We start from the raw sequence: 21,328 nt of genomic DNA, 5'->3' as shown, positions 1-21,328 counted from the left end.
TTTTTTTTTTTTTTTTTTTCTTTCTTCCCTGGGTCGTTACAGCTACTAAAGTTGCACAAAAACATTTTAGTCTACAAAAACAACTCAACTTGAAATTCAAACTGTATTTGTAGCGTTTACAAAAAAAAAAAGAAAAAACAAGTCGCAAGAAAAGGCTTGAGAATTCCGATGAGGCGCTGAAATCCTCGCGCCCTCTACCCACACATTGTTCCCAATGTCAAGGATACACCAAACGAAGCCATGCCCAATTCTGCCCACACAACACATGTCTACAATAAAGGAAATGAGAGTAATAGAGAGAAGATGAACGATCATTGTGGTTTTTCAATGAACGCAAATGGGTGAAGTCAAACCAAACCCCCACTTCTTGTTTAAAATTGTCCTCAAGCTCCCCTTGATATATAGAAGATATCTCCATAAGTTGGAGAATGAAGCATAGAGGAAAAGAACGACGTAAGGAGTCGTATTCATGGGGACGGGGGGGGGGGGGGGGGGGGGGGGGCTGGAAATCTGAAACAAAACATGGGTCGGCAACGATAGTCACATCCATGGCTTCATGAATTCATGGCAGAGGGAGGAATTTATTTCATTTAGTATTTTTTTGTGTCGTTTTAAAAATGTTTTCAAGCACGTATCTCGACTGCAGTATTTTAAAATGAAGTCTATATTTTATGATGAAGTTTGAACGCTTATTTCCTTCACAAAATGATTAAGTTATGATGACGGTAGTGACTCTAGTACGTAGAAATCTACTATCGTAAAAGTATTCTTGTTTGAATCGAAGGATATGCTCCTTATATTAGAAATTTATGTCAGATGGGCACAAACTAGGTTAAAAAGTTATGGATTAAGCGTTCAAAAATTTTAACTTTCCAATAATTTTTTTAACAAAATTAAAAATAATAACTCACACTACATGAAGTTTTAATAAACCCGTAAGAATTAACTTTTAAACTTAAAGTATTCAACTTCTAATTAAACATTCAAACTATAGTTTTTTTTTTTTTTTTTTTTTATAATCGCCATTTGAACATTAATGACTTTTTTCTGTTATATATTATACTTTCAATGGTTGAACTTTTTTTTTTCACTATTGTAGTTAGAAGCAAGCACATACAATCATGAGTGAAACCAATCATATCAGACCTATGTCATATATCATAAACTTACCATGTCTTCTAATGTATCATACACATTGTATAACATCATCACATCACAAAATAACATCATACATCATACATCATACATCATACATCATACATCATCATCATACAATATAGTAACAACATCATAATATAAAGAATAAATGACACTTACAAGGGGCACTAGGCACGTGTCGTCATACATTAAACAAGTTATCCAACTTATCTTATACTAAGACCACTTACTTGGATCTAGAGGCTGTTCACCCATTTTTAGCATTGCGGGTCTATTTGATGACTTAACTTATCTCTAGGATGATCTATCTTTATTGTTCTGACTTAGGCAGCTTGCATGACCACAACAGTGAATGATCAGTATCTTAGCTTGATGCGCTACCTTATCATATTTTATAGACAACATAACATTTACTAATACATCATCTATGCAATGTTAACTCACAAACCCTTCAATAAGACTCGAAAGTCACTAAATTTTGTAGGGGGGTCACTCCGCTTTCCAATTACTAAGTTACTTGCATGGTTCCTCAAAAAGACCTCTGCCCATGTCCACCAAATAATCATCATGAGCTAAACTACTTGTGTAGTTCCTAACTCTCTCTCAAAACCAATTTGCAGAGCGGAGACCTTGACCCTCTTTATCCATTTCTACACACTATAATAACTCCTTAAATAGCCTCAACACACTATGCTATTTGGCCTTGGTCAAGCTCGACGACACAGGTTCCTGAGTACCAACAACTTGGAAGAGTCACGGCTAGATTCAACCTTGGTCGTCAAATAGCGCTATTGCAGGTCAACATAAAATCATCCTAGCTTTAGTGTCCTATTCTTATATCAATACAACCATAATATTATCCATCACCTAGAATGAAGATTTCATTCTCTAAGTATACATCCAATCTCACAGGAAAATAATGTCGATCAATCACTTAAACATAGATCATAAAATCCAATCTTCCACACGTATTTTAAAAATGTCCTACTAAGGGCACCACACTTGACAACATCTATCAGAGCCAGGTTTCGATCCTGGGACCTGTGGGTTATGGGCCCACCACGCTTCCGCTGCGCCACTCTGATTTGTTATAAAAGAAGATGAGCTATTGTGATCCGTGCTCCAGGGAGATTTATGGATATTATCTCCCCGTTGAGCTTCGCTTGTATTATGCATGATATAGTATGTGTTAGCGTACACTATACTAAGCACCTTAGCATTGAGGAAATAGACTCTATTACTCCTGTAGGTAGGAGTCAAAATCTCGTGTAGCTAGGAATCCAATAAACCTATAGGGGGCCAAAGAGAATAATCTCGTGTAGCTAGGAATCCAATAAACCTATAGGGGGCCAAAGAGAATAATATGCCGAGCAAGTCTAAGGCACTGGTTCGCTTGGATTGTAGGTATGCATGTTAGTAATTTTGTCTTAAATTAGCTCTCCATGAATGAGATAAATTAGATGGATTGTTATGATGTGTTGGGTGAATTATCTGAGTGTTTCTTGTATGCCTTAAGCTTCCGTTGTACGTATGCATGCGTTTAATTTATGTTAGAATTGTGTATGCCGGGTTTCGGGTGCTTGATGGACGAATTCGCCCCATTGAGCGCGAACTTCGTGCTCTGGGTGCTTGATGGAGGTCATCGCCCCGTTGAGCCGGTATGCCTAGTTTGCATGAATTACATACTATGATGTTAGAAGAAGATTGCATGTACCCTCTGTTAATTGGTAGGGCCCATTTCTATGATAAGATTAGGGAATTTCTATTAGGAGCGATATGCCGCTCTAGTCAAACTTAATTTTTCCCTAGAAACATAGCGGTTTACCACGGCAAGAAAGTACCTAGGGGTGTTTATAAATTGCTAGCGTAAGAACGGTATCTATAGCTTCGTTGGAGGACCAAGGGTCCCTGATCAGTCCTTACTGCTCTTAGCCATTTCGCATGGGAAATGTGTCCCCACATCGTACAGTCCATTAGCTGCATGGGAACGGGTTCGATCGCGCCCCCCATAGGAGGACTATATGGGCGTAGGGGTATTCAGCACACCCCTAGGCTAGATACCATGTAGTCCTAGATAGCCATGTAGAGGTAGCGCCTCATAGAGAGATACCAACCATATCAGCTTGGCATAAGGAACCTCTAGATGACTCTAATGAAAGGACGATGAACCGGTGAAACCCAAGGGGCAAGCCCCAAGAGACTAAGGTTAGAACCCGATGTCCTAGAACCGAATTAGGAAACCATGGGAGTTCTGTTAAATTAAGATGCGAAGAGAGCCTACAAGTAGGTGGCTTACTGAGTATAATTTTTATACTCATCCCGTTCTCCTTTATTTTTCTCAGGTGTTTGCTGGCTGCTGGTCGAGGTAGAGGAGCGTTTGAGAGCTGTACAGTCACAGAGGGGGTCGTTACGGAGCGTCAGTCCCTTTTCGGTCTTTTAGAGTCTTTTGTATTTCATTTTATATTTGCAATTTCTTTTGTAATAATTAACAAACAAAATTTCTCTCTTTTGTTTTAATTCAAAGTATTTTTATCTTTTTACTTTGGTTTTCTTTTCTTTTATTTTCCTTTTGTTTGTTTTCGATTTCGTCTTTTTAGTCACCATTCGGTTTTTCGAAGCCTCGAAAATTGGGTCGTGACAAGTAGGTTATGGGCCCACCACGCTTCCGCTGCGCCACTCTGATTTGTTAGAAAGAAGGATGAGCTATTGTGATCTGTGCTCCAGGGTGATTTATGGATATTATCTTCCCGTTGAGCTTGTTTTCTTGTATTGTGCATGATAAAGTATGCATTTGCTCCAGGTGTTTGACAATGTGTTCAACCTATTTAGTGTGTTTATCTACACAGAGCTAGAGTGTAAGAGTTAGGTTGGTTATATGATGACTTAGGTCAAAATGTGTACACTAGACTAAGCACCTTAGGATCGTGGCGACGTTAAAAGGAAATAGACCCTATTACTCGAGGACTAAAGAAAGAGTTGATGAGTTAAAATAGAGTAACCTGGAACTAAAAGCTCGTGTTAAGAAACCTAGTTGGCCTAGAAATCCAATAAACCTCTTCAACTCCTAGACATGATCAAGACGCATTTTAAAATCGTGAGACTGATGACGATGCATCAGTACTTGAAAGTGGATAATATATCCTAGCAGTGATTTGTAGCTGTTATAAAAAAGAATAGTCAAGATGGCCGAGCTGGTCTAAGGCGCCAGTTTTAGGTACTGGTCCGAAAGGGCATGGGATTTCTCAACATTTTAAAATGTGAGGACATATGTAACGAGCAATGTAGCAGTGGGTGGCGAAATCTCGTATAAACTAATTTTGTATGTATATTTCATCACATTTTTGTTAAACAATGTCATATCATAAACTTAGCCACTATGCACGTGTCGTCATACATCAAACAAGTCGTCCAACGATACTAAGACCGCTTACTTGGTTGGCCTTAGCCGGTTCTCCCTAAATTTGAGTATATTTGCTCTTCATCCCACTAGAACGTCAATCGTCTTTCATGAGTAACTACAATTTCTTAACTCAATTTAATATAAATCGAGAAATTGAATCTTATATTGACCTTCATTTCTTTAAGCAAGGTCAATTTCAGCTTCAAGATAGTCAGAAGGACAAAAATTGGGCAAAATATCCTTTACCGAGCCAATGAGCTAGATTCTGAGTCGCGAAGCCGAGACTAGCCGGCTAAGCCACATAAGCTAAAGAAGTTTCTGGCTGTGGGCGCGACACGTGGCACAATGAGGTGTTAGAGCGTGTTTTCCGATGATTGAGTTTCTTTTTTGTGTGGCCGATACAGAATCTGTTTGTGTTTCATTTTTTAGAACGGTGTATAACTTTCAAATTTATTTCATTTTCGTGCTCGAATATTTTCTATAAAATCTAGACTTCGATATTCAGGACAACGTCAATGTTTTATTCTTTAATAACAACTTTAATATCTTATTGAGATGTACTCATTTTTATATTAAATATTTTCATATATTTAAGAACTTAAATGATTAATAGACACTTTGTTAGAGCATTACAGAAAACACACTACTTGTGTAGTAAAGAAAAGATTCGATGTGATGTAAGGCAAAGGTGATGGATTTGTCTAAGGATTCCATGGATGAATGAGCTCAAATACATTTATTCGATTATTATATAAAGAAAAGCCCTTCTTATCTGCACGCCAAATGCAGTGCGAATAGTTGCATCGGTCTTGAAGCCAAATTCCCTTCTCTGGCCAAAAAACCTCGAACGAAAGCTTCCCGTAATTGCTACTAAAATTGCACCAAAACAATGTTGTCTGCCACAAATTCTCTTTGAATTTCCAGCTGTATTCTTGTTTGGACAGAAGAATGTGCTCCCCTAAATCAGAAAGTTACATCAGATGGGAACAAATTCAATTGAAAAAAGGAAAAAGTTCGAACTACAAGAGTTTATACAGATATACATAAAATAATATGGTCTCGTTGAATAATTTGTCGTGGTGCAATACCCTTATTTACCTAAATCGTCGTTTTTCGATTTGCAATGGACCTGTAAAGGTATGTCTTGATAATTAAGAATCGTCACTTCCCAACGAGATTGTGGATATTGGGCTGCAAAACAAGTGAAAACATTAGAAATTGATGCAAAAGTAAACAAAATCATATAGAGATTGTTCATAGCCTTCATTTTTTGATCAACTTAGAATTTGTTTGTGTTTCATTTGGATCCTTTTGAACCATATATATATATATATGATTATTTGCACTAAAACAAAGATACCTTTTTAACGACTTTTAAAGATAGATTTTTATGTAAAACGCTATTAAAAGAAAAACGAACAAAAAACTGGAAGGATATTAAGCGTGTTCGTGTTCGTTTGTTCGGTTACACTTTATTTAGCAAAGAATCACACACATCCCCAAGCTTAGGTTACCCTTTTTTTTTTTTTTTTTCTCTCGAGACATCAATCACATACTTTTCCTAACTCCATTCCGATGTCTCCTTCTCAATTTTCTTCTATTTTGGTGCTCGGAATTTTTGAATAAAACGAGACATGTATATTCATTTTGAAGTCAGTATTTTATTTTTGGATAACAACTTGGATATTTCATTACCATACATGCATTATTTTGTTAAAAGTCTACGTATAATTGGAAACTCAAATGTTCAATAGACTTGCTTTTATTAGATAAGTATTGTAGTAAGCACACAACTTCTAAAGAACGGAAAAGATTTCACGTGGAGTGGGGAAAAGGTTATGGTTTGGTCTAATAACTCCATGAATAAATGAGGTCAAATAACTTTGTTTTACTATTATAAAAAGAAAAACCATTCTCATCAACATCCCAAATGCAGTGTCAAGAGTAGCATCGTTCTTGAAAACAAACATCTCAAATGCAGTGCCACAACCTGCGCACCGCAGGAACCACCAGAGAGAACGACCCGAACTCCGTGTCGCACATGCAACCGTTGACTACTTTAGCTCAATAGGCTCAACACAGCTCAACTCGACTCGATGTAGCTTCTCAACTCAAAACTCTATCATTTGGCTCGGTATAGACATTTTGATACTTATTTCTATATTTTTTACCCTCCCAGAGCTGAATTTGACCTTAATTAAGTCAATTAAGATCAGTATAGGATCTTATTTCCATAGTTCATGTTTATTTAGGCTAGAAATGTGAGTTATAAATGAAAATGAGATGGACGTTCGAATAGGAAATAGCTTCTGATGATACTTGGAGCAACATCTAGAAACAGAATCCACTTGTACTCGAGTGTAAGGAGAACGCTTGCTAACGCAAACCAAGTAAGTGGTCTTACTATCAGTTTGGTTAAGATTTGATGTTTGTATGATGACACGTGTCTCGTGGTTCTACACGTGATATATGCTTGATATGTGTGAAATGTTTACGGAACGATGTGACTGTGGTGTGTGTATGAGACGATATGAGTAAGATATCTTTATGACATGATATGACTAGGATACATTTAGGAAACGACACGACTAGGATATGTTTATGAAATGATATGGCTAGAATATGTTTATGAAACGATAAGACTAGGATACGTTTAGGAAATGACATGACTATGACATGTTTATGAAACAAACGCGTACACTACAAGGCAAAAAAATGACCATTATGTTTATCATAATGCTACGATGGTCGCAACGCCTAACGGGTGTCTGACATCAACAGCTCCAGAGAATGCTCGTCCGACCATGAATGGGGCCCAAGAGGTGTGCGAACCGACTGATGGGTTCATACTCGCACGTGTAGACCGTTTGTAGAACAGTAAATACACATCCAATTAACTCGTTTACTATAGCCGCCTAAGGAATATAGACTGATACAATAGTTACTACACATGATTGTATGTGGTTGCATCTAACCCCAATAGTGGGGTCACTTACCGAGTATTCCTTATAATACTCAAGTCACGTGCTATTGTTATTTCAGGTAAAGGCAAGGCACCACTGTACGACTAACAATGACATAGCTATTCGAGACCATGACACGCAACTCTTAGAGTTAGATTAGATTCGAGACCATGACACGCAAAGGGTAGTTGTATTAACTTTCTGAGTTAGATTAGAATAGAGTGCTTTTAATTTTAATGCTAATTTATTTCATTTAGTATTTTGTTGATGTTTTCGAACACGCAACTCCATTGCAGTGTTTAAGATGAAGTTTAAATGTTTATTTCCTTCACAACATGATTGAGTATTGATGACGGTAGTAACTCTAGTAAGTAGAAATCTCTGATCGTTAGAGTTTTCTTGTTTGAACGGAATGATATGCTCCTTATATTACAAATTTATGTCAGATGGGCACAAAATATGTTAAAAAGTAATAATGGATTAAGCTGTCAATAAAAAATTAAAAATAATAACTCAAACTATATGAAGTGTAATAAACTCCAAAGAATTAAAGAATACTTTGAGTTTTATAAAGTTTTATACTTATAATGACTTTTTTTTCTCGTAATATATTATACTTTCAATGGTTGAACTTTTTTTTCCGTTATTATAGTTAGATGCAAGCACATACAATTATGAGTGGAACGTATTATATCTCTATATTCCTTAAGCAGCTATCCTAAGCGGGTTAATTTGATGTGTATTTACTGTTCTACCACGGTCCACACGTACGAGTATGAACCCACCAGTCGGTTCGCACACCTCTTCGACCCTTTTCTTGTCACATGAGCATTATCTGAGAGTTGTTGATGTCGAACACCCGTTAGGAATAACAACCTTCATAGCATTATAACAAATATAATGATCGTCTTCTTGCCGTGTAGTGTACGCGTTTGTATCGACACATTAGACGTATTTATTTTCATAGCAAACCCGTGAGACAAAGATTTTGAGTCCCCTGCTCTACCAACTGAGCGATACCGGCCATTTCATTTCCTACACATTATCCTTATTGTCAATAGCATATTTGAATCGGTGATACGAAGATTTTCAATCCCCTTCTCTACCAACTGAGCATCGGAAAAAATGTAGGGGTACCCCTTGATGCAAGAACATACAATGAGACATGAGGTCCCAACATTTTTCCTTTCATTATGTTGTATAACAACCCCTCTAGCATTTTCCTTATGTCATATTATTCTATCGTAACTTTTCATGTGTATATCGAGGTTGTGCATTATGCCAATTCATCACATTACTTGTCAATCATATCATATCATATATTTCATCATATCAGACATGTCATATCATAAACTTACCATGTCTTGTAATGTATCATATAACATCGTATAGCATCATCACATCACAGAATAGCATCATACATCATTTATCATCATACAAAATAATCACAACATAAATATAAAGAACAAATGATACGTGCAAGGACCACTAGGCACGTGTCGTCAAACATTAAAAAAGCCATCCAACTTATCTGATAGTAAGACCCCTTACTTAGATCTAGAGGTTGTTCACCCATATTTAGCATTGCGGGTCTATTGGATGACGTAGACATAGCTTATCTCTAGGATGATTTATCTTTATTGTTTTGACTTAGTCAGCTTGCATGACCACAATAATGAATGACAGTATCTTAGCTTGATGTGCTACTTCATCATATTTTGTAGGACAATATAATATTTACTAATACATCATCTATGCAATGTTAACTCACAAACCCTTCAATAAGACTTGAAAGTCACACTAAATTTGGGAGAGGGGTCACTCCGCTTTCCAATTACTAAGTTACTTGCATGGTTCCTCACAAAGACCTTTGGGAGAGGGGTCACTCCGCTTTCCAATTACTAAGTTACTTGCATTGTTCCTCACAAAGACCTTTGGGAGAGGGGTCACTCCGCTTTCCAATTACTAAGTTACTTGCATGGTTCCTCACAAAGACCTCTGCCCATGTCCACCAAATAATCATCCTGAGCTAAATTATTTGTGTAGTTCCCAACTCTCTCTCCAAGCCAATTTGAAGAGCGGAGACCTTGACCCTCTTTATCTATTTCTACCCACGATAATAACTCATCAAATAGCCTCAACACACTATGCTATCTGGCCTTGGTCAAGCTCGACGACACAGGTTCCTGAGTACCAACAACTTGGAAGAGTCACTACTAGATTCAACCTTGGTCGTCAAATAGCGCTAATGCACGTCAACATAAAATCATCCCAGCTCTAGTGTCCTAGTCTTATATCAATACAACAATAATACTATCAATCACCTAGAATAAAGATTTCATTCTCCAAGTATACATCCAAGCTCACTGGAAAATAACGTCCATTAATTTATTGGAGTACATAACACATTTTCAAAAACATAGATGCAATCTCAATGGAAATAATATCTATCAATCACCTGAAACATATATCATAAAATCCAATCTTCAGCACAATGAAAATAACTTGGACAACATGCATTTTAAAAATCTCATATCAATGGCATTTCCATCATTTTTCACAACATATATTTAGTCATATGAAGGTGGATAAAGATACTTTTGATATGAACTTTGGTGGACGTAGAAACTTAGTCGTGATAATTTAGTTCTCGTATTTTCAATTTTGTACCCATCAAGACTCTAAACTCCTAAACTTCCTAAATATGTAAATTGTTAGTTGAACACGACTCTCCACAATGGTATGATATTGTCCACTTTGAGCATAAGCTCTCATGGCTTTGCTTTGTGCTTCTCGAAAAGGCCTCAAACCAATGGAGATAGTATTTTTTTATTATAAACCCATGATCATTCCCTAAATTAGCCGATGTGGGACTTTCATCCAACAGCTCCCCTCGAACAAAGTACGCCTCCCCTTAATCGAGACTCGAGTCCTTTTCTTTTGGAGTCTTAGTCATTTTTTGACTATGCCTTCAAGGAGGCTCGACTCCTTTTCTTTTGGAGTCCTTTATTCGACATTTGAGGATTCTATTGATATGGCTAAGTTTAGAGCATGACTCTGATACCATGTTAGTTGATCACGATGGCTCTGATACCATGTTAGTTGAACACGACTCTCCACAATGGTATGATATTGTCCACTTTGAGCATAAGCTCCCATAGCTTTGTTTTGGACTTCCCCAAAAGGCCTCAAACAAACACATGATCATTCCCTAAACTAGCCGATGTGGGACTTTCATCCAACAGCTCCCCTCGAACAAAGTACGTCTCCCCTTAATCGAGACTCGACTCCTTTTCTTTTGGAGTCTTAGTCATTTTTTTACTATGCCTTCGAGGAGACTCGACTCCTTTTCTTTCGGAGTCCTTTGTTCGACATTTGAGGATTCTATTGACATGGCTAAGTTTAGGACATGGCTCTGATACCATGTTAGTTGAACACGACTCTCCACAATGGTATGATATTGCCTACTTTGAGCATAAACTCTCATGGCTTTGCTTTGGTCTTCCCCAAAAGGCCTCAAACCAATGGAGATAGTATTCTTTGATTATAAACCCATGATCATCCCCTAAATTAGCCGATACATAAATGTGTAGATCAGACCTAACTAGAAATCAAATATGTTTATAAGCTACAAAGATAGTAAAAATAAATAAAAAATAAAAAAATTAAATTATTACATGAATGAGCATAAAAGATCCAAGAATTTTTTTTTTACCGAAGAACAATCATATGAACTAGTTTTAAAGTCATCAGTACCTGCTTCACAAAGGACCAAACTTCTTGGCTGAAAATTTCTTCTGCAGAAAAGCTTCACATGTTCAGAAAAGTCAGAGGTCAAAATATATTAATTTCAAAAGGAAATCTATTTGGTAGGTTTGAACTTTTCAACTTTCAAACCAACCTCATCTGAAAGCTACAAACTTAGTTTCAATAAAAAACAAAAATCAGATGGCTTTGACAGTTTCTCATCAATGGAGCAGCCGTCTTCAACGCATAAGAAAATACAATTTGGTATAAGTTTGACAAAGTATCATGAAAGTCTAACTTGGCAGCCTCCTATTGGCTTATACCTGTAATAGCTTTACAAGCTCTGCATCAAAAGGTAACTAATGTTATCTAACAGGTTTACATCTCTAAAGTTCTGGTTCACACCGTTGTAACTATTTATTACTATCAGTGATACCGAAATAGTGAAATTCAAATTTTTCTTCAGAATCAGATGTTTTGAATCTTGATCATGAAGCTCGAAAGGGAAAGCCCAAAAAAGACAGAGTTAGACACTAGCCCCAAAAGGGGGTGGACACGAGGCAGTGTGTCAGCACAAGGACACTGGGTCCCGAAGATGGGTGGATTGGAGGGTCCCACATCGACTGGAGAAGGGAACGAGTGCTACCTAGGATACTAGACCTCGAAGGGGGTGGGTTGTGAGATCCCACATCTGTTAGGGAGGAGAACAAAGCAATCTTTATAAGGGTGTAGAAACCTCTCTCTAGTAACGTGTTTTAAAAACTTCAAGGGAAAGCCCGAAAGCCCCCTCAAGGGAAAGCCAACGGTGGGCATGAAAATCAAAGTTCTCAAACAATGGAAATCTATAATATCGCTTGCTAAATTATATACACGACTTTAAAAATGAAAATCTTCTCATTCTTCAGAACATGGCTAGCTCAACAGCATATACTCTCAATCACAATTACTCAGCCCATAGAAAAATTGAACATGTATTTACCAATGGAACCAATTCACTAAACAATGATTGATATTTGAGACATGCCTCAGATATCATGAAAGATTGAAGGAGCAACAACTTATTCAAAACTAGTTGACACGAAAAAATTTGCTATGATTTAACGAGCTCAGTTCATCCAAAAACAAAATAGGATAAGATCAAAAAGCTTGTATACATCATTAAACAAAAGGCAAAGGAATCAACGATGTGCACCTCCTCTTAGTTAGTCGAATATTGAGAACGGACGGACGGATGAGTATCGTGGAGCTCAATCTCGAAGGCCGAGTTCGAGTTCGAGTTCATCATCATCTTCAAACAGCTTGAGAAGACGGGCATGTTGTTCTTCTCTTTTCTTCCTTTGCCATATCTTGCATAGAATCACAGAAAAGGCAATCACAGTTACCACTCCTAGACATATGAGTACCATCTTGATCCCCATCGATCGGCTCCTCCAACCATCGCCCTTTTTAGCTTTACCGTCACCTTGTTCAGCACTTGAATGCTCATCTGCCAACACTATAAACACAACAAAAACCAAAAACCAGAGAACTCCTCTGTTCATTCAACGAGAATTCGAGTTCTACAAAACACATTCAAATTGGAATTCATTGGAATTAAATTATCAGGATTTCAATGTCTCCTCAAGAAACACAAATACAGAACAAAGAGGCAAAAAATGTGGAAAAGTGAAGTAATCTTCGAAGAAATTGCAATGAAATTCTCGATTCATCTCTCTTTGATTATTTCTATTCAAATGCGATATATCATAAAAAAAAACAAAATAATTCCCTAAATCATTACGCAGAATAATGCTACCGCAAAAGCAAAAATCAACGACAGAAAAAGCGACGAACAATCATCATAGCTACAAATCATCAAGAAACTCATCCCGATTTAGCTACCAGAATTCAAAAAAGAAAACAGAGAAGTTGAAAAGCGAAAAGAGGGATTTGTACCTGAAAGAGAATGGAGAGAAAGAGAGAAAAGGAAGGAGAGGAATTGCAGAGATCTGGAGCTTTGAGATCGAGACATCCCTTCCCCGATCTCTGCAATGTCTTGGAGGAGAATGAATTGGTTGGGATTTCTTCAGAAGGAAACCGGGAGAGGTTGATAATGGCGGATTTTTCGTCAAGTTCTTTCCTAAATGTGGATTGGAGGGAGTTGGGTCAGCGGTAACGGGCAGCTAACGTAAATTAGTACCCAAACCTTTATATAATGGTCAAATACTTTAGAATAGTAATAACCAAAAAGAAATATTATAAAAACAAATATATATATTAAAATCTGTCCATTTTTATTATATATTACATTTTTTTTAAGGGATAATTTCTATTTTTCTTAAAAAAAATATATAAAATATCCTAATAAATCTAAAACTATTATATAAACAAATGTTTATATTTATATATATATATATATATATATATATATATATATATATATATATATATATATATATATATATATTTATATGTATGTATGTAGAGATATGTATGTATGTATATATATGTATGTATATATATATATATATGTATGTGTATGTATGTATATGTATGTATGTATATATATGTATGGATATATATATATGTATATGTATGTATATATATATATATATGTATATGTATGTATGTAGAGATATATATATATATGTATGTATGTGTATGTAGAGATATGTATGTATGTATATATATACATACATACATATCTCTACATACATATATATATATACACACATACATATACATACATACACATACATACATATACATACATATATATGTACATATACATATATATATGTATGTATGTATATGTATGTATGTATATACTATAGAGAGTGAGTGGAGAGAGGTGAGGCGAGGATTTGACGGGGTCAGAGATGATAATGGGGAATATAACTTAAGTCTCTGTACACGTTTAGCTAAAAGGGAGAAATCTCTTCTGGCTCCCATGAGGTCGGACATCTCTAATTTTGAACGTACTAACTTGTTTGTTGAGGATTATGGAAAGGAGTAGTCCTCCGATCATTGATTTATAAATACGGAACACTATCCTCTTACCCGATAGTTATATGCAGTAAGTCGTTGTTGTTGCCTTTTGTTTACATTCCCATATAACAACAATTTTAATTTCTCAAATCTCGCTTTCAAAACTCTCTTTCGAAACCTCTGTACCCCTGTTTTCTAAAACTTTCATCTTGAACCGGGGCCAGAGGCTCGAGCATACGTCGCTTGGTCGTAGGCGACATAAGAACGAATAGGCTTAACTCACTTATTTTCTGGGAAGTGAATGCTGCACAATCGCAAATCCGCTGCCATCAAAGTGCGGTTGTGACAAGGGCAATATTTCAACTACAAATGGCTATTTGGAGCGGATTTCGACTTTCTCACTAACTCTCTCTCTCTCGAGAACCCTAAACCCCATTTCCTTTTTCTCTCTCTCCTTTCTTTTCTTTCTTTCTTTTCCTTCATCATTTACCATCTAATTGGAGCTAATGCAAACCCGAGATTAGACCAAGGGTCAAAATGACCAATTTACCCCTCTCGGTTGACTTTGACAATTTTTTCTAATTTTTCACTCTTCACTTTTACATTTTTCTTGAATTTGTGGAATTTTTCTAACCATTTGACTTAAAATATTTTATTTATATAAAATTCTAATAACATTTCACACACCACCGACATTCTCGGGCATCGTAAATAAAATCTTAAACCAAACCGCTCCGAAAATGGTAAGTAGTTTTAAACGATATAAATGGGGGAAGATGACATTAGATATGTTACTTTAGAAGAGAAGAAGAGCAGCAATTGGCATCCCTAGCATCTGGTGGAACAATAACATCAAAATCACTTACACTCCACTCTGCTGTTGCTCCTTCACTGATATATATTTCTGTACCGACATTGATCGACGTCCATATCCGCCTTGCTGGCTTCGTTCCCAGATCCTACATCGACAAGAAGAACTCGGTTTCTAATCGAATTTCATATGAGCATCAAAGTTCATGTCGAATCGTAATGAATAACATTGAGATTTGACATGGGGATTGATTGATAGTTATTTTTTTTCGTTTATAAACTATAAATTTTCGCTTTCAAATACTATACTAGATATCATTAGTTCGATAGATGTGAGATCTCACGTCGGTTGGAGAGGCGAACGAAATATTTTTTATAAGAGTGTTGAAATCTCTTCTTAGAAATCATAAGGGGAAGTTCGAAAGGGAAAACTCAAAGAGGACAATAACAGATAGCGGTGGGCTTGGGTTGTTACAAATGGTATCAGACCCAGACATGGAGCGATGTGTCAGTGAGGACGTTAGGCCCCGAAGGGGGTGGATTGTGAGGTCCCACGTTGATTGGAGAAGGGAACGAGTGCCAACGAGAACGCTAGACCCTAAAGGGGGTGGATTGTGGGATCCCACGTCGAGTGGAGAGGAGAATGAAACATTTTTTATAAAGGTGTGGAAACCTCTCCCTAGCAGACGTGTTTTAAAAACCTTGAGGGGAAGCCTGAAAAGGAAAGCTCTCGCTGGACTCCAAAGAGGGTGGATTGTGAGATCCAACGTCAGTTGGAGAGGGGAATGAAATATTTTTTATTAGGATGTGGAAACCTCTCCCGAGTAAACGCATTTTAAAAACCTTGAGGAGAAGCCCGAACAGGAAAGCCCAAAGAGGATAACGCGTTTTAAAAACCTTCAAGGGAAGCTCGAAAGGGAAAGTTCAAAAAGGACAATATCCACATTTTAAAAACCTGAGAAGCTCGAGAGGGAAAGTCCAAAAATGACAATATCTGCTAACGATGGGCTTGGACTATTACAAATGATATCAGAGCCAGACATTGAGCGGTGTGCCAGCGAGGACGATAGGCCTCAAAGGAGGGGAACGAGTGCCAGCAAGGACACTAGGCCTCAAAGAAAGGAGTGGATTGTGAGATCCCACATCGATTGGCGAGGGGTACGAGTGTCAGTGAGGACACTGGGACCCGAATGAGTAGATTGACGATAGGCCTCAAAGGAGGGGAACGAGTGCCAGCAAGGACACTGGGCCTCAAAGAAAGGAGTGGATTGTGAGATCCCACATCGATTGGCGAGGGGTACGAGTGTCAGTGAGGACACTGGGACCCGAATGGGTAGATTGTGAGATCCCACATCGGTTGGAGAGGGGAACGAAACATTCTTTGTAAGGGTGTAAAAACCTCTCCCTAGCATACCCATTTTAAAAAACTTGACGGAAAGCTTGAAATGGAAAATCTAAAGAGAACTATATTCCAGTTAGGGACGGATTATATCGACAAAACCAGCAAGTTCATAGACTAAATTTTTAATTTAACCTCAACAAGATACTCCTTAAACAATGAGTTCGAACTCTTACTTTAGAATCATACGTAACTTGCAGTTCATCATAACAAGAAGAAACGTCGAGCGATATCGAGCAAAAAAAGAAGATTTACCTGGTAGAAGTATAAGCGGTTCGACAAAGCTCCGACGTCGAGCTCCCAAGTTCTCGGATCTCCAATCCATCCATCTCCTTGCTTCGTTGGATAGCCATGTACACCCCATTCAGCATGTGGTAGAATTTGTATCAACTCTTGAGCCTGTGGGTTGCTATATGGATCACAAATATCATATGGTTTCTCCAAATGCATACCATTTCCAGGGCTGCAGTACAAATGATAAGCTGAATATGGAAATCTTGATGTCTCATTCCTATATATCTTCTCACCCGAAGCTCGAACATGATAAGGTGGACACGACACGAGATTGCTCGGCCTGCACCAGCTCGTAGTTTCCGGGTTGATAATCATTTCACTGTATCGAGTTACGTCGGTCGTAGTGTCGCCATTGCAAGCATCTCCATTGTTCTTCCAACAACTTCCTATGTCAATGAGATAGAATTGGCTATTTTTTCCACCTCCACTTTTAATGTCGAGCGTTAACCTCACTTTGAAATTCGGCGACTCGGGCAACTGAAATTTTGAATTCAAAATTATGCAATAGACATCGAACATGAAATATGTTGGAAATCACCCACGATCGAAATATGTAGAAACAAATAAGGAATAACAACTTGAGGGTGTTGGATGAACGTCCCACCGTTTATAAACAAGGAATACTGTCTCCATCGGTATGAGGGCTTTTGAGGAAGCCCAAAGCAAAGCCACGAGAGCTTATGCTCAAAGTGGACAATATCATACCATTGTGGAGAGTCATGTTCAACTAACATGGTATCAGAGTCATGCTCTAAACTTAGCCATGTCAATAGAATCCTCAAATGTCGAACAAAAGTATTGTGAGCCTCGAAGGCATAGTAAAAAATGACTAAGACTCCAAAAGAAAAGGAGTCGAGGCTCGATTAAGGGGAGGCGTACTTTGTTCAGGAGGAGGTGTTGAATGAAAGTCCCACCGTTCATAATCAAGGAATACTATCTCCATCGGTATGAGGCCTTTTGAGAAAGCCCAAAGCAAAGCCACGAGAGCTTATGCTCAAAGTGGACAATATCATACCATTGTGGAGAGTCGTGTTCAACTAACATGATATCATAGCCATGCCCTAAACTTAGCCATGTCAACAGAATCCTCAAATGTCGAACAGAAGTATTGTGAGTCTCGAAGGCATAGTAAAACATGACTAAGACTCCAAAAGAAAAGGAGTCGAGCCTCGACTAAGGGGAGGCGTACTTTGTTCGAGAGGAGGTGTTGGATGAAAGTCCCACCATTTATAATCAAGAAATACTATCTCCATTGGTACGAGACCCAAAGCAAAACCACGAGAGCTTATGCTCAAAGTGGACAATATCGTACCATTGTAGAGAGTAGTGTTCAACTAACAGACGGGAGAGAGCTTTTGAACAGGGGAACTTTAAGCACTTATGCTTTTTATGCTTTTCAATTCTTTATTTTGTTGTTGTGAAAATAACATACATCTCATCTCATGAGTATTTATAGTAGAGAAAGCACAATTGATCTAAAATTGCTCTAAGTTAATAACTTCTTTTGCTAAGTCAAACTTATTAACTCACAAGATAGATCAATAGAGGACGAATAACGAACCTTTCTCATAATGCCCCGACCGTCGTAATGATATCCACCGTTGAAACCCGTGGTGGCATCGGATCGAAGGTAGAGCATAAGCCAAGGATATTTCGAAGACGTCGTTAATCGGTTCGAGAAAATCCAGCTCCCTGAACTAACATTCTTGTGCCAAGAGACTGAAAAGTAAGAGTTCTTCCCTATACCATTACTCAGATCAGCATCTAGTTCATAAGTTCCATAGAAACCGCCGGTTAACGAAACCATTCGTTTGTCGAACGACACTAATCTCGAGTAGTTATGATAAACAAGAGGCTGGTTCATACAACCTTCCCCGAAACACGGGAACGTTCGATCGGTTATAATTTTACGAACTTTCTTACCATTTTCAGGGCAGAGAGTCGAGTTCTTGTCAAAATTTCCATTTTTTAGCATAATCATCCAGAAACTCCATGGATTCGATGAATCATGAACCTCGCATAATGAACTGAGATAGCGTTCCTTCTCCACGACGTACAAATCTGGATCGACGTATGGCTTAAAACGCTCTGATGGGAATTTTTCACCAGCTCCAAGCTTGTTATCTGACTCGTTTACTTTGTGGAGTACTATACAGTTGCTATCACTTCCATGACCAAAACAATCTTGTTTATCTGCTAAAACACCAAGAACAAAGACTTGAGTTTTGATGTTCTTAGAAAGCAACAGATCTCAGAGAAATTCACAACAGCTTGATAATCATAACTTTTGTTTGATTTAAAATAAAAAAGTGAATCGATTTGGATCTCTACACTATATAATTGTCTGCTTTGAACGTTCGTTCATGTGATTTACTTCTAAATGTTAGGAATCACGAACCCCATAATGGTATGATATTGTTCACTTTGAGCACAATCTCTCGTGGCAATGGAGATGTATTCCTTACTTATAAACTCATGATCATCCTCTTAATTAGCCGATGAACTGCAACGGCCCAAGCTCACTGCTACTAGATATTGTCCTCTTTGGGTTTTCCCTCTCGGACTTCCTCTCAAGGTTTTTAAAACGCGTCTGCTAAAGAGAGGTTTCCACACCCTTATAAAGAATGTTTTGTTCTCCTCCTTAACTGATGTGGGATCTCACAATCCACCCCTCGAGCCCTAGCGTCCTCGCTAATACTCGTTCTCTTCTTCAATCGATGTGGGATCTCCTGATCCACCCCCTTTCGAGGCCCAGCGTCCTTGCTGGCACACCGCCTCGCGTCCACCTCCTTCGGAATTCAGCCTCCTCGCTGGCACATCGCCCGGTGTCTGACTCTGATACCATTTGTAACGGCTCAAGCCCACCGCTAGCAAATATTGTCCTCTTCGGCTTTCCCTTTCGGGTTTCCTCTCAAGGTTTTTAAAACACATATGCTAGGGAGAGGTTTCCACACCCTTATAAAGAATGTTTCGTTCTCCTCCACAAACGATGTGGGATCTCACAATCCACCCCCTTTCAGAGTCTAGTGTTCTTGCTAGCACACTGCCTCGTGTCCACCCCCCTTTGAGGCTTAGCCTCCTCGCTGACACATCACCTGGTGTCTAGCTCTAATACCATTTGTAATGGCCCAAATCCACCACTAGCAAATATTGTCCTCTTAGGCTTTCCTTTCCCTTCAAGGTTTTTAAAACACATCTGATAGGGAGAGGTTTCCACACCCTTATAAAGAACGTTTCATTCTCCTTCCCAACCGATGTGGGATCTCACAAATCCACCCCCTTCGGAACCCAACATCCTTGCTAGCACACCGCCTCCCGTCCACCCCCTCCAGGGTTCATCCTCCTCGCTAACACATCGTCCAGTGTCTAGCTCTGATACCATTTGTAACACTCCAAGCCCACCGCTAGCAGATATTGTCCTCTTGAACTTTCCCTTTCCAGTTTCCCTTCAAGATTTTCAAAACGCATCTACTAGGGTGTGGAAGGAAGAGGTTTCCACACCCTTATAAAGAATGCTCCGTTCTCCTCCCCAACCAACGTGCAATCTCACACCAACAATCCTCAACGCTAATACTTAAAACGCCTGGTATAAACAGCTACATTGTCCAATTTTTGCCATTTCTAACTAACATACCCAAGATTCATATCCACAAAAAATGGTAACAAGTTGCTCAAGAATGTAGAAAATAAACAACAGAGTTACATATTTAACAAATAAAGCCAAAGAACTGTCAGAATGCAGGAGTTCATAAGAGAATCAAACACGTTTCTCAATTTTTCGTTGGATGAAAGTCCCACATCGGCTAATTTAGAGAATGATCAAGGGTTTATAATCAAGGATACTATCGAAAGCCCAAAGCAAAGCCACGAGAGCTTATGCTCAAAGTGGACGATATCATACCATACCATAGTGAGGCACATAGCTCAGAAGAATTGCATACCAGAAGCAAGCGGGGCGCGCAAATCAGCACAATCAGCCAATCGAGGGCTACCCATTTGAGGAGCTTCAGCTCCAACTTCATTACAAAAATTCCATGCCTCAAATGCAACTCTAACATTTGGGTTCTTCATTCCAGGGTCTCCAATGGCGGATATGAACTCTAACGCTTCATGAGATGAACAATGGGTCAAATTCAGAAAAAATTGCAGAAGTAGAAGGAAGAAGGAAGATGAAAACAGAGAACCCATTTCGCAATATGATCCAAAAAGGAGAAAATGAGGGTTGCTTTGAAGTAAAGATTGAAGAACATATCTTGTAGTGACATTGATGAGCATGGTGCAGCTGAGTGGTTGCCACTAAGCACTTGAATTCTGAGTAGATGGCGACGTTCAATACAAATTTATCTTTTTCTGATCTAATTTAGAATGGGTTTGCTTTACTTTCCGCAATTCAGAGTACTTTTCCTAAGTATTCATTTTTTATCTCAAAATTTCAATAATTGATGCATATTGTAACCATTCGACCTTTCTCTCTCGGGCTTCTCCTCAAGAATTTTACAATTTACCGCTCTTTCGAGGTCTAATGTCTTTACCGGTGCATTGCCTCGTGTCCACTCCTTCAAGCTTAACCTCCTCGTTGACATATTGTCC

General features: G+C 38.2%; 2 protein-coding genes, 1 long non-coding RNA gene and 1 other non-coding gene across 7 annotated transcripts; all 4 read right to left on the bottom strand.

Moving 5' to 3' along the window:
• Window positions 1-2,171: 2,171 nt before the first annotated feature.
• TRNAM-CAU (transfer RNA methionine (anticodon CAU)) lies at window positions 2,172-2,243 on the bottom strand. Its single transcript has one exon. It is a non-coding gene; the product is annotated as a tRNA-Met (tRNA).
• A 2,913-nt stretch (window positions 2,244-5,156) lies between these two features.
• LOC147792476 (uncharacterized) lies at window positions 5,157-5,789 on the bottom strand. The gene is made up of 2 exons (XR_015421283.1): window positions 5,657-5,789; window positions 5,157-5,516 (listed from the first exon to the last, which is right to left on the bottom strand). It is a non-coding gene; the product is annotated as an uncharacterized LOC147792476 (long non-coding RNA).
• A 4,043-nt stretch (window positions 5,790-9,832) lies between these two features.
• Window positions 9,833-13,437, bottom strand: LOC111796683 (uncharacterized). Of its 3 annotated transcripts, none has more exons than XR_015421319.1 (3): window positions 13,204-13,437; window positions 12,461-12,763; window positions 9,833-11,329 (listed from the first exon to the last, which is right to left on the bottom strand). XR_015421319.1 is itself a non-coding variant. In XM_023679412.2 (2 exons), exons 1-2 carry the CDS (start codon window positions 13,277-13,279, stop codon window positions 12,516-12,518), a joined length of 324 nt encoding a protein of 107 aa, XP_023535180.1. In that variant the 5' UTR covers window positions 13,280-13,436; the 3' UTR covers window positions 12,224-12,515. The 3 variants fall into 3 exon arrangements, 1 of the variants encoding a protein (XP_023535180.1); XR_015421320.1 differs by having other exon boundaries at window positions 9,833-11,318; XM_023679412.2 differs by lacking the exon at window positions 9,833-11,329 and having other exon boundaries at window positions 12,224-12,763; window positions 13,204-13,436.
• Window positions 13,438-14,968: 1,531 nt separating this feature from the next.
• Window positions 14,969-21,079, bottom strand: LOC111797062 (uncharacterized). 2 transcript variants are annotated; one of them, XM_023679946.2, is made up of 4 exons: window positions 20,680-21,079; window positions 18,300-18,934; window positions 16,700-17,215; window positions 14,969-15,194 (listed from the first exon to the last, which is right to left on the bottom strand). In XM_023679946.2, exons 1-4 carry the CDS (start codon window positions 21,011-21,013, stop codon window positions 15,027-15,029), a joined length of 1,653 nt encoding a protein of 550 aa, XP_023535714.2. In that variant the 5' UTR covers window positions 21,014-21,079; the 3' UTR covers window positions 14,969-15,026. The 2 variants fall into 2 exon arrangements, with proteins under 2 accessions (XP_023535714.2, XP_023535715.2); XM_023679947.2 differs by having other exon boundaries at window positions 18,300-18,931; window positions 20,680-21,076.
• Between the last annotated feature and the right edge of the window lie 249 nt (window positions 21,080-21,328).

This window comes from Cucurbita pepo, chromosome 6 (genome assembly GCF_057944985.1).
Source record: "Cucurbita pepo subsp. pepo isolate OVF chromosome 6, ASM5794498v1, whole genome shotgun sequence".
NCBI classification, from domain to species: domain Eukaryota; kingdom Viridiplantae; phylum Streptophyta; class Magnoliopsida; order Cucurbitales; family Cucurbitaceae; genus Cucurbita; species Cucurbita pepo.
Note: the sequence above shows the minus strand (reverse complement) of the source record. Positions and strands in the feature narration are given on the sequence as shown.